We start from the raw sequence: 16397 nt of genomic DNA, 5'->3' as shown, positions 1-16397 counted from the left end.
GCTGCATCTAGAAGAGTGTGGGCAGCAGGGCAAGGTAGAGGATTCTGCCCCTCGATTCTACTCTGCTGAGAGCCCACCTCAAACACTGCCTCCAGTTCTGGTGTCCCCAGCAGAAGAAGGACAGAGAGGTGCTGGAGAGAGTCCAGAGGAGGCCACAAAGATGACCCAAGGGCTGGAGCAGCTCTGCTGTGAGCACAGGCTGAGGGAGCTGGGGGTGTTCAGCCTGGAGAAGCCTCCATGAGGACCTCAGAGCTGCCTGCCAGGACCTGAAGGGATCCTGCAGGAAGGCTGCAGAGGGAATTTTCCTGAGGATGTCTGAGACAGGGCAAGGGGGAATGGTTTGAAGCTGAGGCAGAGCAGGGTTAGACTGGAGCTTAGGGAGTTCTTCAGCAGGAGGGTGGTGAGAGTCTGGCACAGGCTGTCCAGGGAGGCTGTGGCTGCCTCACGCCTGGGGGTGTTCAAGGCCAGGCTGGATGAGGCCTTGAGCCTAGCTGAGGTGTCCCTGCCCATGGTGGGAGGTTGGAGCAGATGATCTCTGAGGTCCCTTCCAACCTGAGCCGTTCCATGATGCAACTCAAACATCTCCACACCTCAGCCTGTTCACCTGTGCAGCACACCTGGGGTGCTGCTCTCTCAGCAAGTGGAAGCCAAAAGCTTTAATTCACTGCCTGGGAAGCAGCACTACTTGTCAAGCCCTTGACTATTTCCTTCTTCCTCAGAGCCATGATTATCAGTAATTTGCAGATAGGGAGGAAGTGTTGAAATGGGAAGATAGCAGCAGCACAGTGGGAGGAGACCGTTTTCCAATATTTAATATTAAACTAATTGAAGACTTCTCCTTTTTCTCAGCTCTGATTTGCTAATTTCTTCTCCAGAAGAAGCCTCATTTGCTAAGCACCCAGGTCACTGTTAAACCCCAGCCTCTCCTCAGTTGTCACCACATGGCAATCAGAGCATAACCACACAGTCTGACATGCAAAGCAGCCCCAGACTGATGAGCTGCTGGGATCCCATGCTTAGGTTTCATGGCATTCCAGCCCACTTTGTTATTACTAGCAGTCAATTTAAGCAGCTGATCACAGATGTGAGCACTGCTCCAAGATTGTTCTCAGCTCCTCCTGTGGTTCTCTCTCTTCACCAGTGATGTGGGAGAAAACTTTGCTTATTCATCAGCACATCACACAAGCTCCTGAGCTTCTTTGGGACTGTGGGGATGTGAAGGGAAGCAGAGAAGTAAATAGGAAAGATCTGGTAGAGGCCATTTGCTAGCAAAAAGGTAATGAAGGAGCTGCAGCCACTGTTCCACACATTTGACTGAATCCATGTGTTTTGGGGGCAGAATCTTGTTAGTCCTTCACAGGCCAGATCCACACAGCAGCCTCTGACTCGTCCACACCACTCACATTATGCAACACAACAAAAAGACTCTGCAGCTCCAACGTGCAACCTTGGGAGCATGAAGGGCAAAAGGAGCATGCCTGGGCTCTGGTGAGGAGCAGCTGAAGGAGCTGGGGGTGTTCAGCCTGGAGAAAAGGAGGCTGAGGGGACAGCTTCTGGCTCTCTACAGCTCCTTGAAAGGAGGCTGGAGCCAGGTGGGGGTTGGTCTCTTCTCCCAAGGAACAGGATGAGAGGAAATGGCCTCAAGTTGCACCAGGGTAGGTTTAGGTTGGACATGAGGAGCATGCCAGTAGCAGTGTGGAGACAGGGTAAGGAAAGCCACAGCTCCCTTGTGCTTCCCTGAGTAACCTTTACTCACAGTTTTTCTCACCTGGCTGATTACTCCCTGAGTTCAAAAGCCCCCAAAAGAACCTTCCCCTTTTACCTGCACCCCAGAGTGTAAGCACAGAGCTTGCACACACGTCTTTCACTGAGACAAGGACACACAAAGGAGGTGTTAAAGTGCAGAAAGCAACTCACCGAGTGCACAGGAAAGGAGCTGTGCCGGTTGAGAAAGGAGTTAGAGACTGACATAGTGAGGCCCTGAGTGGCAGCGCTGTCCTCGGGGGTGAAGGGCACTTTAGTTTGCTGGACACAGTAGGAGACAGAGGAGAAATAGGAGGCAGCATAAGAGGCCTGCTGCAGAGGGGGAAGAAAGGCAGAGACAGGAGACACAAAGAAAGAGAGCACAGGCTGTGAATGCAGGGTAAGAAATGCTGCCTGTGAAACAATGCAGATAAGGGCTGGCCTGACAAGCAGCCATTCACACCCAAGTGCCTTCCCCTAGCTCAGGAGGCAGACACAAACCACACTGCAAATCTGCTTTGTTTCACAAACCCCAAAGCACAAACGACCTCCCACCTCCCTCCCCCTGGACAGCTGCTGTGGGGACAGGCAGGATGCTCCCCACTGCCCTTTTTGATCCTGGTGTGGGGGGCAGATGCCCCAGGGAGAAACTGGCTCCTGCTTGTGGCTGTCCAGCAGCCACTTCCTGCAGACTGCCAGATTTTGTGGCAACCTGCAGCCTGGCAGCTTGGGTGTCTCCAGGGTGGGCCCTCTGAGGTGAGTAATGCTCAGCCAGTCCAATCTAAACTTAGATTTCATTTGCAGAGGAGGGAGACTTCACATTGTGAGGAGCAAATTTCATCGAGGAATTGCTCCTGAATTCCACTCCAGTAAGGAGTCTGAAGGAGGCCAAGCTCTGCCCAGGCTTTCCCAGCTCTGCCTTGTTGACTATAATGTAGAGGGTTTCACAAATGAGATCTGCAGCTCACAAGGCAGGACTCCTTCATTATTATTTTATAGAAGAGTCCATCCAGCAAAACCTGCCCAGCTCTAGAGCAGCTGCTGCCTGTGTGAGCTGCTGAGACAGAAACCTTCCCAGCAGCAGCATCAGAGGAACAAGAGCCTGGTGGCTTTCACAGACACTGCTGAACAAGCCACTGCCTGCTGGCACCACTTTGCCATCAGAGAGGTGCAGGGAAGGGTGGGAGGCTGCATTTGAAGAAACCTTTGCCCCAGGGGCACTGCAAGCAACACCTTGATGGCATCAGCTTGTAGAATTACAAGAATGGCTGGCAGGCAGAGCAGGGACATCTTGGCTGCCCAGATCATGATGAAAGGCAGCAGAGAGAAGCTTTGCTTCAGCTTACAAATTGAGAAAAGGAGCAGGATTTCCCTTCTGCACACTGGCTGCAGGGAGGTTGTGCTCTGCACACCCTCTGGCATGACTGCAGACTAAGCTACCACTGCAAACTATCAGGAGAGTGCAGCCTCCTAGGAGGAGGAGGTAGGCCAAGGGACCAGCAGGTACAAATGACAGTGCAAGGATCACACTGACAATGGGACCACAGGCTGCAGAACTGCCTCATCCTGCAGAGAGGAGCCTTGAAGACTCTTCAGTGTCCCTGCAAAGCAGATGGGACAAGGGTGCCTAAGGTCTCACCCCCACAAAGCACTAATGCTCAGCCTGGCTGGAAAGGTTTCCTTTCTCTTTTTAGGGCTCCTACCTGGATCACAAGAATGTGGTTATGCAAATCCCCCCAGGAGGCTTCTCAGCTGCTTTTCCCATTGCAGGAAGAAGCACCACCCTAGGCCAGTCAAACTTTAGCATAGATAACATGAAGAAATACTGCAACAGTTGCCCTCCTGATGGGAAGCCCAGGCTCTGTTCCCACATTTCCTCCTGCTTGTTGAAGCCAGGACCAATTTAATTTAACTATTTCAGCACAAAAGATACTATTTTGGGTTGGGGTTTTGGGTTTTTCTTTGTCGTTTTTTGTTTGTCCATGGATTTTTGTTTGGGTTTTGCTTTGTTTTGTTTTTAATACAGGATTAATAGAAACAAAGCCCCTAAAATTGGAGTTTAAATAAAGAGCAAAGAAAGTCCCCTTAAAGGACAAAATCCCAGCTCCACTGAGGCTGGAAACAAATCTGCTGCTGCCATTTACTGGAGGATTCCATCCACCAGGTGGAAAAGGGCATTTGGCCCAGCCAGGAAGGTGTGGATGTGCCTGGGAGGGCCGAAAAGCAGAGAAAATGCTGAGAAAAGAGGCCTGAGCTAGATGCTGGCTGCACCAAAGTGCTGTGGCTCTGGCACAGGCTGAGCCATACAGGCAGCTGCTGTGTTGGCCTCTTGCTGTTGGGCATCCTTGGCAACAGTTTCCAAACAGCACTGGGACCAGGAGTGCAGCAACCCCTTGAAACTGGGGGTGCCCACAGTGTCCTAACCTTCCAAGTGGTGGTTACACAAGGCTGCAGCCTGGCATGGATTCAGCCATGCCATGTGGAAGACTAAAGCTTCATTTTGAGGGCATTTTAGGACTTCCAGAGCTTCTGGGGAACAGTCTGAACCTGGGGTTAGAAAGGAGCTCAGAGAACACAATGCCTAAAAACAAATGCCTAAAGCAGATGACAAGGAGCATGATGTGGTAACACCTCTGAGACATCCTCCCACCACTGCAGCCTGTCAGGAACAGGAGCAGCCAGAGCTGAGCTGTCCCTGGGAGGCTGCTGTGCCCTGGGCACTGCAGATGTCACTCACCAGCTGCCGCTGCTTGGGTGGGAGAGCAGGAGGAGGTGCCAGGTCCTGGGAGGGGTCTGAGCTGATGAAGGAGTCATTGATGCCATAGACTTCCATCAGGTGCTTGTTCTTCTGCTGGTAGATGTGCTCATTCTGAGGGGTCTGGTAGAACATGGATGGCTGTGGCTCTGAGTAGTCTTCCACAAACTGCATGTATGCCATCACTGCAAGGCAAAGAGAGGTCACACTCTGCTCCTGCTCCATGGGCTGCAGCTGCAGCAAGCATGCTCAAGATAAACCCAGAGTGAGGCCCTTCCAGCTGCACAACATCCTTCCAAAGCCCACACAGCTCTGCGTGAGGATTAGTTCCTGCTGCAGCATTTCAGTGCTGGATGGGAACACAACACCCAGTGCCAGAGGTAAGACTGCTACAAACCCCCAGAACTAGAGAATCAGTGAATCATAGAAGCAGTCAGGTTGGCAAAAACCTCTAAGATCATCAGGTTCAACCCAGCACTGCCAGGTCACCACTGAACCATAGCCCTCAGCACCACATCTGTATGTTTCCTGAACCCCTCCAGGGATGGGGACTCCACCACCTCCCTGGACAGCCTGTGCCAATCCCTGACCACTCCCTGCAGCAAAGAAATTTTTCCTCATCTCCAACCTAACCCTCCCCTGCCACAATTTCAGGCCATTTCCTCTCACTTTATCACCTGGGACTAGAGAGAAGAGATCAACCCCACCTCACTGCAACCTCCTTTCAAGGAGCTGTAGAGAGCAATGAGGTCTGCCCTCAGCCTCCTCTTCTTCAGGCTGAGCAACCCCAGTTCCCTCAGGAGCTGCAAGGCAGAGCCCTCTGCCCACCTGCCTGTGCAGATCCCTGGAGCAGTCCATTTCAAACAGGATGCAGCCCTGCAAATGGTTTTTGGCAGGAAGGAGTTGCTTTGCACCTGCTTTTTTTGCACCTGTTTTTTATTTCAGATTTCCTCTAATATTCTAAACTGCTGTTTAGAAATGGAGCTAACACAGCTGCCCCTTCCCACAGCCTGATCCAGCTCCTCAAAAAAAAAAACCCCAAAACCCCAGAAAAACAGAATAAAGAAGAAGGAAAAGAGGTTGTGGCAAAGGGAGCACAGGAAACCTCAGCTGCTGGATTTCAGTCCTGACCGGTAGCACCTGCTGGCCCCATCCTGTGACCCCACATGGTCCTGCCAGTGGACAACCTGTTCTTGGCCTGCAGCCCTGCCAGCTCCTGCACAGCTCTGCCAAGGCAGCTGAATTTCTGACCTTCAGCAGCCCCTGCTACCTGAGCCTTGCTCCTCTTCCTCCTCCCACTGCCCTTCTTCTGCCTTCCCAGATGCAAGTCCCCACCCTTGCTGGTTCAGAGCTTTCCTTGGGAGGAGTGAGGGCTCAAAGTGCACACCTAGGTGTGCAGGTGTCTGTCTGTACCCACCCTGCTGCTGGTAAGCCAAGATCAAACCTGCTCATGTGTGTGGATTTCAGCTCACACTGAGAAGAAGCAAGTTCTGGCCATTTTCTCTCATCTGACACCCTGTTGAAGGAGTCTTGGTATAGAAAACACAAAATTGCTAAAATACTGCCCTCAACTATCAGCAATTCAGGTGGCTGAGGCACTTCTGTTAATAGCTGTGCCCTGCAAACTGCCTTGGTATCAGGGAAGAGCTTTAGAGGGTGAGATCTAAGGAAGGCTTATGTAAGATCTTTGTCTAGCAGCAGAAGTGAACTAAGGATCAAGACTCCTTGGAGAAGTGTAGAGGACAAAAGCTTGAGGGGAAAGACCACATTTTGAGAACTCATCAACTGAGCAGGACAAAAGCCAAGAAGTCAGGACAAAGGCAGCCAGTGCAGCAGCCATGGCTGCATTCAGATCAACCCTTCAGGTGGAGCTGGCTACAGAAGCAGCACTTCACCAAGCAGCCAGAGCTGGAGCCAACTGGTAGCTGTGGTGCCCTGGGCATATCTGTGTGACCCCAGAGCTCAGGAAGTGGTGGTGGAGAGGGGATCACATTAGACACTTGGGTGAAATTAGATTACAGCAACTGAAGGTAGTGAAGCCTGAATGCTGTGGAGAGCCTTAACTCAATCTGCAAGGCAATAATGAAGAGCTCTTTTATCTCAGCTCTTTATGAGCCTAATGCATCCCAGCGGCACTGCAGCTCCTCTGCCTTGCTTGTTACAACTCATCCAGGGCAGCTGAATGTGCCTCTGCTTCCACTTTGGCTTCTTCTTTGGTTTTGGGTGAAACGAGAAACAGTTGGGGTGGGAAAAACACAAACCTGGCTCAGGACAGCGACTGCAGAGAGCAAATCAAAATGGGCACTGTTCAAACACTGCCAGGCTTGAAGGGAGAGGGAGCAGGAGTGCTCCTGAGACTGCTCGTTGCAAAGGGTCTTCTCCCCCCTCTCCCTCCACCCCTTCCCCTCTCTGCTGTGGATTTTAGCAAGGCTGAAATGTGAAAAGCAGATGGGAAATGACATCTCCAGCTCAGCTCAGGCTGCAGGCCCTGCAGCCAGGCTGTGCAGAGGGAGGGATGGGGGCTGCAGCCTCCATGGGGAGCAGCTGGGCTGGGCTGCCAGAGGCTGCAGGCAGCACCCCGGGAGGGAAGGGAGGCATGAGCGAGAAACCTCTCCCACCACATGCCCAGCTCCTGTTAGTTCTGAACCCAGACAGGAAATACCTGAAATAAACCCTCCATACACTGTCAGAGGGAGGCCTGGAGCACCTTCCCAGCAACCTGCTCCCAGGGCCTCCTGTCACTCCTGGAGGAGCCAAAGCTGATGAGGGATTTCTGGCACACACCAGTTCTGCCCACAGGGTAGAAGTCACAGCTACTGCCCAGGGTGCAGCAGCAGAACCTCCAGCCAGGTCACTATGAGAGCAGCTGATGGTGCTGGAAGCAGCAGGAGAGGGGACAAAGCATCAAGTGTCCTCTTGTCAGGGAAACACCCTCAGAGTCTGCAGGGAGCTGCTAGCAGGTTCCCAGCAATGAGGCACATCTGCAGTAGAGGTGAGGTGCAGCAGTGCCCACTGCAGAGCACTCACTGAAGGCACTGTGCCAGCAGCCTGTGTTACAACCAGCTCTGCACAAGGGCCAGTTCTGTGTGCACAGGCAGGAGCCAAAGCAAAGGGAATCCTTAAGCTAAGCTGCACACCAACTTGCTGGAGAAGCCAAGGTCAAAGGAGCTCATCTTTGCTGTCACCCCTGGGAGCAGAGCTGCTTTTCAAAGAGCTCTCTTTATCTGCTGGCTAAGCCCAAGCTGCCCTCAGCATGGGTCCTCCAGTTAAACACCAGCTGCCCACAGGGTACCCCTGCATTGTGTTCCCTCTGACAGAGAGGGATGAATCAATGCCTCACCACCAGCTTTCAAGATGTCCGGGGGGAGGATCTTATTATTTCCAGCTCTGGGCTCTTCGTGGCAGAAGCTGCTCCATGTCTGTGTCTTGTAGAGCAGCAGCATGATGCTGGTGCTCAGGGAGAAGTCTGGAGTCCCCTGCCCTCAGCACAGTAACCTGCACTCCTACAGCACATACCAATAATTCATGCCAGACTAAAAGCCTTCTCACTCCTTGGTTTGAATTATACAGAAGTCAACTCTTGGAGGTCCCTCAGAGCACAGCTCACAGCAGTGCAGGTGCTTCACTCAAGCAGCATCACCACTAACAAGACCATCAAGGCCTCTGCTGCAATGTTTCCTGCCAGCTACCAAAAGATGCCTCACAACAAAGGGACTACGACCAAGTCCCATCTGAGTGAGCTCTAGAGCTTGGTAATAAATTCATAGAACCAGAGAATTGTTTGGGTGGGAAAAGCTCTCTGAGATCATCCAGTCCACCCAGCAACCCAGCACCACCACGGCCACCAAACCCTGGCCCCAACTGCCATGGCCACACATTTCTTGAACACCTCCAGGGATGAGGACTCCACCACCTCTCTGGTCAGCCTGTGCCAATCCCTGACCACTCCTGCAGCAAAGAAATTTTTCCTCATCTCCAACCTAACCCTCCCCTGCCACAATTTCAGGCCATTTTCCCTTGTCCATTTCACCTGATTCTGGGAGAAGAGACCAACCTCACCTCACTCCAACCTCCTTTCAGGGAGCTGTAGAGAGCAATGAGGTCTCCCCTCAGCCTCCTCTTCTGCAGGCTGAACACCCCCAGCTCCCTCAGCTGCTCCTCCCCAGCCCTGTTCTCCAGACTCTTCCCCAGCTTTGTTGCCCTTCTCTGGACATCCTCCAGCCCCTCAATGCCCTTCTTAGAGAGGCCCAAAACTGAACCAGAACTCAAGGTATGGCCTCACCAGTGCCCAGCACAGGGGGATGATCACTTCCCTACTCCTGCTGGCCACACTTTTCCTGATCCAGGCCAGGATGCTGGTGGCCTTCTTGGCCACCTGAGCAAATTCATGCATCTCCTCCCAGATCCCAGGAGTTTGTTGGGGTTGTGGAAGCAGCATTGTCTCACCTGGGTGATTACACAACAATATCTGCACACATCAGCCTCCAGGCAAACAATAAACCCTCCTGGGTGCTAGCATACAGCCTGAGTAATGTTTTACTGCCCCTTGAATGTTGAAAAGAAAAGTAAAACCACCACCCCCAGATCCATGGTGTGATAGGCTGTGGGGTAAAGACAACCCAGAACAAGTTCTTAGTGTCACATGAGTGCAATTAAAGAATCCACAGCAGTCAGGTATCAGCCCAACCACCACTGGAAGCTTTGAGCAAGGATGGTTTATCACAGCATCAGAGCTGCCAACACACCAGGGAAGAGCTCCCACCTGCCCTCACAATGCAATCTCATCAATGCTCCACCAGCTTCTGATAGTGTTGGATGCCAGGTGACAATTAACCAGCCTAACATCAAAGGAAATTCACATCCAAGACCTTGGTGATGAGGTTAAAAGTGTGCAGGGGAAGCAATGCAGAAGACAGCTTTTTAAATGGGGTTTAAGTAACTCCCTGACATCTCAGATGATAACAGTAAACAAAGGCATGGAGCTTAAAGAGGAAAGCAAACAGCCCAGGCCTCTCTTTCAACGTCCAAATGCTTCTTGCCCAGGGCTCAGCCACGTATCTACCCCCAGGAAAACTGCCTGTGAGTCCAGGTGCATTTCCCTGCATCCCTCCCAATCTGCAGGGTGTAAAACCTGTTGGGCTCAGCCACCCTTGTGCAGAGCCCAGCAGGGCAGGAAGAAGGCTGTGGGCTGAGCAGCAGAGCCTTAACACCCAGCCTTGGCTGCCATGGACAAGATCCTCTCTGAGGCTGCTCTTCTCCAGCCTAACAGCCCCAGGTGTCTCAGCCTCTCCTCACAAGAGAGTTGCTCCAGTCCCTTAATCATCTTGGTAGCCTCCATTGGACTCTCTCCAGCAGTTCCCTGTCTCTGTTGAACTGGAGAGCACAGAACTGGACTCAATATTCCAGGTGTGGCCTTACTAGGGCAGAGGGGGAGGAGAACCTACCTCAACCTGCTGGTCACATTCTTCTTAATGCACCCCAGGAGACAATTTGCCTTGGCCATGAGGGCACAGTGCTGGCTCATGGGCAGCTTCTTGTCCCCTAGCACTGGCAGACCCTTCTCCATGGAGCCTTCCCACAGGCTTACGAAGGTGGACTGCTCAGGGAGGGATAATGGGAATGCTCTCAGCCAGTGCCCTGGCTGGCAGAGCTCACTGCCATGGAAAGGTCAGAGCACTGCCCCATGGTACTGTGATCTCACTTCCACCTCAGGCTCAAGGAGAAGGATGTTAAGCTGCAGGAATGAGTCAGCAGCACTCTGGAAGCAGCTCTGGACTTGGGCTGGCAGCCACACACCAGCAGGCTGTGATCCACATCTTGTGCATGCCACCTCCTTCTGCAGCACACAGCAAGCAGGCCCCCGGCTCCTGAACCAGCATCTGCTGCAGCTCCCCATGTAGGCCATGGCCTGCCCTGGCAGATCAGGGTGCCTGCTTCTTTGGCAAGAGGTTTCAGCCCTGAATATGAAGGGAATTAGAAGAAGGTGGTGAGTGGCAGGCAGTGCTGGTGTGCCAGGAGTCTGGCTGGGCATGGGAAGCCTTGGCCCTCAGAGGCTGCTCATTTTAACAACGTGGGAAATGCTTCAGCATCCAAAGGAAATGGGATCCTGTAGCAAAACAGCACCACTGGGCACTGGGTTAACAGTGCTGCCCTGCAGAGCTGTGTGGGTGACTGTGCTCCTCTTGCCAAGTGACTGCTCTGGCAAAGCTTGGCTTTGGACACAGAAGCAGCCCTTTCTCTGAGCTCTTGGAGTGAACCCAGTTTTCTTCTGCAGTGGGAAAACATTCACAAAACAGGGGCAGGGGGGAAGGAATGGACATAACAATGAGGATAAACCAGGAAGATCTGCAAGGCAGAGTGCCTCAAAGATTTGCACTCAGGTGGAAAGAGAAGTAGAAAGGTCTCACTATAGTAATTAAGATGCTGCATGATGCCAGCTCCCCTGGGCCTGGATCATTCCCTGCTCCAGGAGTCACTCCCTGCCTGCCAAATTCCCTTCCAAGCCTTAGACACTGACTGATTTTGACACTCAGCCTCACCTAAGCAAGGACATTACCTTGGAGTCACCATTACTCAGTAGTCACCAGAAGCAGGACAATGCAAGGAAAGGGAAAGGTAGAAGGAAAAACTCAAGCTGAAGAACTTGCTTACTGTGTTTGTTTTTCTTCTCTGGCAGAGGTGGTGGCTTCTCTGGGTCACTGTTAGAATCTGGAGCAGCAAAGTCAGCAATGAATTCAACTGGTGCTGAAGAGTTTCCTTGCTGGATAGGCAAAACAGCAGCAAAGGGTGGGAAGGGTACTGGGGGGAGCGAGACTGCGTTCTGCAGGTCATCCTCCGAGATGTTGTCGTACTGGGAAGGGTGCCTCTCGTAGGACACCCTGCAGCCTGAGCTCTCTGAGGTCTGAGAGGCTGCACTCCTCCTCTTCTTCTCTGGCAAAGCTGGAGGGGTCTCTGTCGGCTGCGCTGCTCCTGAGAGGCTGCAGAATTCCAGGGGAGGAGAGGTGCCCTGCGGGAGCTGGAAAGGATGTCCATGGAAAGGGGAGCCAGACTCACCCGAGGACTCTGGCAGTGGGCTGAGGATACCTGGCACCTGCTGAGGCATCTGATCAGCGTTGGAGAGGTCCTGCTGCAGGAATTCATAGTCTGGATCATAGTGATCTGATTGATCTGGGTCAAGAGGGGACAGCAGAAGGCTGCATTAGCTTTTGGCTTTAATTGTCCAGCCCTTCTCAACCCTGCCCCTCCCACTCCATCAGGTGATTAATTCATTCATTTATCAGAGTGCTGCTTCCTTGCAGCAGGGCCCATCTTGTCACACCTTCACCCAGCCTCAGTCAGCCTCTTACCCTGATGTCTGTACACAGACAAGTAACCAAAGCTATACGCTGCAGAGATTATTGCTGTTTGATGTTTGCATTTGCTTCCCTAGCAGGCAGAAACACCACGGCTGCAGCCTACCGGGGCTGACATTTCTGCAGCCAAGGCTGAGATCAACAAAACATTCCACTTGAGAGCTGAATTGAGTTTGAACACCTCCACCTATAACTGAGCAAACATTTCCCTGGGCTTCTTCCCCATCCCACAGAAGATAACTCTGCAGAGAGCTGCCTGCAGCAGCGACGAGATGCCAGTTGCAAGCACAACCAATTCACTTCTGCATCACAGCCAGGACAGTTCCCAAAGGAGCCAAGGGGCTTCCTGCAGCAGCCCTGGCCAGCCCCTGGCCACTCACCCAAGGTTTCACAGCTTGTGTTGTGGGAGCACTGCCCACTGTCACGGTCCAGGGAGGAGAGCTGCTCGTCGGACTTGCTGAGCTTGCCGATGCTGCTGCACGGGGAGAGGCGAGGAGACTCCCCCCCGTAGGAGTGGCTCCCACCCGACAGCCTCCTCTGGGCATAGCAGTCCACATCGAAATCCTGAAGCAAAAACAAAAGGAGAAATCAAATCCCCATCACTCTTGGCAGCTCATCAGCAGGCAAGATGCAGCTGGAGCAGCGAGCACCTCGCAGCTGCGTGAAGAAAAGCAGCGGGGAGAGGATCAGTGCTGCTTCTGTCACCTGATGCCAGGGAGAAGAGGCCAACCCCCACCTCGCTGCAGCCTCCTTTCAGGGAGTTGTAGGGAGCAATGAGCTCTCCCCTCAGCCTCCTCCAGACTAAACATCCCCAGCTCCCTCATCTGCTCCTCACCAGCCCTGTTCTCCAGACCCTTCCCCATCTTCCTTGCCCTTCTCTGGACCTGCTCCAGCTCCTCAATGTCCTTCTTGGAGTGAGGGGAACACACCACATGGAACTAACCCTGGGTGAGATGTCAGCAAGCACAGCCAGCTGCTCTCCACCCTGATCTATTTGACCTGGCAACACTCAACTGCTCACATCATCACCCCCTGCTACAGCTCAGGGCAGCAAAGTTTGCAGCAATTTGTTAATTAAATCCAACACCACCATAAAAGCTGAAGCTGTTGCTGACATTGTGCTGCTGTTCCACTGCCACTCCTGCTCCACAGCTCTCCCGTGCAGGGCTGGTTGGGACGAGCAGAGGCGTGCAGGGAACGCCTGGCTGCAGCTCCCAGCAGCTCTCTCAGCTTTTGCTGTCACTCCCAGCTTATTTCCCTGGGCTTTCTCAAGGGGCTCAAGCCCTTACCTGTCTGTTGATTCCAACAGGTAAGCTGGACCCACTGGTGGCTCGACTCATGGGGGCCACGACTGCCACTCTGGTTGGGGAAGGTGCTGACTGCCGCTTTTTAGGGGGCAATGCTGGTGGAGGGCTGCAAGACACAACAGGCATGGATGCTTCCATCACTCTTCCACCAAAGAGACTTCCTGAAGCTTCCCAAGCTTGTTTATCCAGCAAGCCTCTGGCTTTCCAGGCTCAAAGCTCACAGGTTCTTCATGGAATCCCAGAATGGTTTGAGTCGGAAGAGACCTTAAAGGCCATCTAGTTCCAACCCCCCTGCCATGGCCACTCTTACCTGTTCTCTGCCACACGAATGCTGGGCAGAGGGGGTTTGGGAGGTGCAACTTCTTCATCCATGGAGTCAGTCAGCAGCTCGTTGGACTGGGTCATGTTAGTCGTTTTGTTGAGGATCTCCATTTCTCGCTCTGTGAGGGGAAGCTCTGAGGGGCTGCAACAAGCAGAATGCAGATTGCAGTCATGCAGCCCAGCTGGCATGCAGCACACTGACAGCTTAACACACGCTACAACTCATGGGCAACAGCAGAGACACCTCCAGCAGAAGGCAACACCTGCAGGTGGAATTCCATCTCCATACACAACACAACGTGCACAGCCGAGCCACGTTTCGCTGCCAGATTTGGGCATCCTCCCTGCCAGAGCAGATGCCCTTTAACTGGCCCCACTGCAAGGCTACCTCGAGCACACGGGGCTGCCCTCTCTGAAGAGTAACTGAATGCTGTGATTCAGTTCTCAGCAGCCAGAAATGGTCCTTTCTGCACAAAGAAGAAACCCCTGCTGGTCACCCACCTGTCGGATTTACATGCTGGCAAGCTGGGCTTCACTGGGCTTGTGGGAGAGGGATGCTCCTGCTTCTCAATGGTGAGCTTGACCAGCTCCTGATGGATGGAGAGGAGAAAGAGAGAAAATGACCTGCTGAAGGCTGTACTCCAACATGCTGGGACAGAAAGGGATGGTACTGCAGTTAACTCTTGGTTACCCCGGTCATGGATTAAGGGTGGCACAGACACAGAGAATGCTGAGCTGGGTGTGAGGCTGGCACAGAGAGCAGAGGTGATGCAGCACAGCTGCTGAGGAGCAGCCTCACCCAGGAGCACACAGTCCACAAAGGCCAGCCCTGCAGGGGTTCTGCACAAACCCACACCTGTGTCTTTTTGCTTCCTCTTTCCTCCATCACCATGAACATGTTCCAGGCCCCACGACACCCTAGATGATGATCAGTTGACTTTGCACACATAAATCTAATCACAGGAGAGCCCTGCAGAGCGGAGTGCCTCACCCAGCCTGCACAAAACACGGAATCATTGCTGTACATTCGATAAAGAAGCAAATATTTGTTTCAAGAAGCAGGTTTTCTGTCAGATGCCCAACAACCAATTAAAGAGTGAGCACCTTGATTAAAAAGCCTGATGCCCTGAAGCCATCTTCTCAACCTGTGAGCGATGCAAGACTTAATCACCCAAAGAACCACTGCAGCCTAGCTGGCAGAGGCAGATAAGGCTCTGGATAAAGAGATAAGGGCATGATAATCCTCAGTTACAAGTCTGCCAGCAGTCAAAACAACAATCACTCACACCAGCAAGATGGAGAGAACATTTTATGGATGGCTGAGGCTGACAAATAGATCCACAGCTCGCAGATGAAAGCACAAGGCCTCATACAGGCAGGCTGGAAAACTGGCAGTGCCTCCTGCCAGGACTGGCTTCCAAAATATTATGCAAAGGGACCTCTATGGGATCAATTCTTTCTGTCTTTCCTTTTCCTTTCTTTCCTTCTTTCTTTCTTTCCTTTTTTCTTTCCTTTTCTTTCTCTTTCATTCTTGTCTTTCTTTCCTTTCTTTCTTCTTCCTTTCCTTCTTTCATTCTTTTTCTTCCTTCCTTCTTTCTTTCCTTTTTTCTTTCCTTTTCTTTCTCTTTCATTCTTGTCTTTCTTTCCTTTCTTTCTTCTTCCTTTCCTTCTTTCATTCTTTTTCTTCCTTCCTTCTTTCTTTCCTTTTTTCTTTCCTTTTCTTTCTCTTTCATTCTTGTCTTTCTTTCCTTTCTTTCTTCTTCCTTTCCTTCTTTCATTCTTTTTCTTCCTTCCTTCTTTCTTTCCTTTTTTCTTTCCTTTTCTTTCTCTTTCATTCTTGTCTTTCTTTCCTTTCTTTCTTCTTCCTTTCCTTCTTTCATTCTTTTTCTTCCTTCCTTCTTTCTTTCCTTTTTTCTTTCCTTTTCTTTCTCTTTCATTCTTGTCTTTCTTTCATTTCTTTCTTCTTCCTTTCCTTCTTTCATTCTTTTTCTTCCTTCTTTCTTTTTCTTTCTCTTTCATTCTTGTCTTTCTTTCCTTTCTTTCTTCTTCCTTTCCTTCTTTCATTCTTTTTCTTCTTTCCTTCTTTCTTTCCTTTTTTCTTTTTCTTTCTCTTTCCTTCTTTCTAGTCTTTCTTTCCTCCTTTCTTTCCTGCCTTCCTTCCTTTCTTTCCTTCCTTTCTTCCTTCTTCCTTTCCTTCTTTCTCTCTTTCCTTCTTTTTCTCCCTTCCTTCCTTCCTTCCCTCCTTCCTTCTTTCCTTCCTTCCTTCCTGCCTCCCTTCCTTCTTCTCCTTCTTCTCTTTCTTTCTGTTTATTTATTAACTTTTCTTTCTCTCAGCCTGAAGTCCAGTGCCATCATTCCAGTACCACTTCCATGTCCATGTCTGTTGAGCTTGCAAACAACTGTCAGGGCTCTCAGTGCAGTAACTGCACCTGGAGTGTCATTGGCATCACCCTTCCAAGGAAGAGAACTATTCCATTTCTCTTGTTTTTACAAAAGGTTCAGTTTCATAGACTCACAGAATGGCTCAGCTTGGGAGGGACCTCAGAGATCATCTACCTCAACCCCACCACCATGGGCAGGGACACCTCTCAACTAGACTTGGCTGCTTAAGGCCTCATCCAACCTGGCCTTGAACACCTCCAGGGAGGGGGCAGCCACAATCAAGCCCAGATCTTTGGTGCATACACAGCTCCAAACCCAGCCAGATGCACACTGTGCTATTCCTTATCAGCAAGTAAAGAGATTCCTGCAGCAGTAATTAGAGATAATTAAAGCCTCTCCAACAAAGTTCTGCTACTTCAGCAAGCTGGAAATTCCAAAATGAGATGGATTTTTAAGAAGTTACATAACGAAAATGAGGATTTGGTTTATTTTTTATACAGTCACTGGCACAGGCTGCCCTGGAAGATGGCTGAATCC

The 16397-nt window shown here is 51.5% G+C and overlaps 1 protein-coding gene across 1 annotated transcript in view; it reads right to left on the bottom strand.

The window, feature by feature from the left end:
- RAPGEF1 (Rap guanine nucleotide exchange factor 1) overlaps positions 1-16397 on the bottom strand; it is an 84260-nt gene that overhangs the window by 25397 nt on the left and 42466 nt on the right. Inside the window, exons 5-11 of the mRNA XM_054393261.1 lie at positions 13980-14068; positions 13468-13620; positions 13140-13263; positions 12231-12414; positions 11150-11665; positions 4481-4683; positions 1918-2076 (exon numbers count right to left, since the gene is read on the bottom strand). Of these exons, the coding sequence (XP_054249236.1) occupies positions 1918-2076; positions 4481-4683; positions 11150-11665; positions 12231-12414; positions 13140-13263; positions 13468-13620; positions 13980-14068 (1428 nt within the window). The remainder of the gene's footprint in view (positions 1-1917; positions 2077-4480; positions 4684-11149; positions 11666-12230; positions 12415-13139; positions 13264-13467; positions 13621-13979; positions 14069-16397) is intronic.

This window comes from Indicator indicator, chromosome 28 (assembly GCF_027791375.1).
Source record: "Indicator indicator isolate 239-I01 chromosome 28, UM_Iind_1.1, whole genome shotgun sequence".
Taxonomy (NCBI): Eukaryota; Metazoa; Chordata; class Aves; order Piciformes; family Indicatoridae; genus Indicator; species Indicator indicator.
The sequence above is the reverse complement of the archived record's forward strand: the minus strand, read 5'-3'. Positions and strand labels throughout refer to the sequence as shown.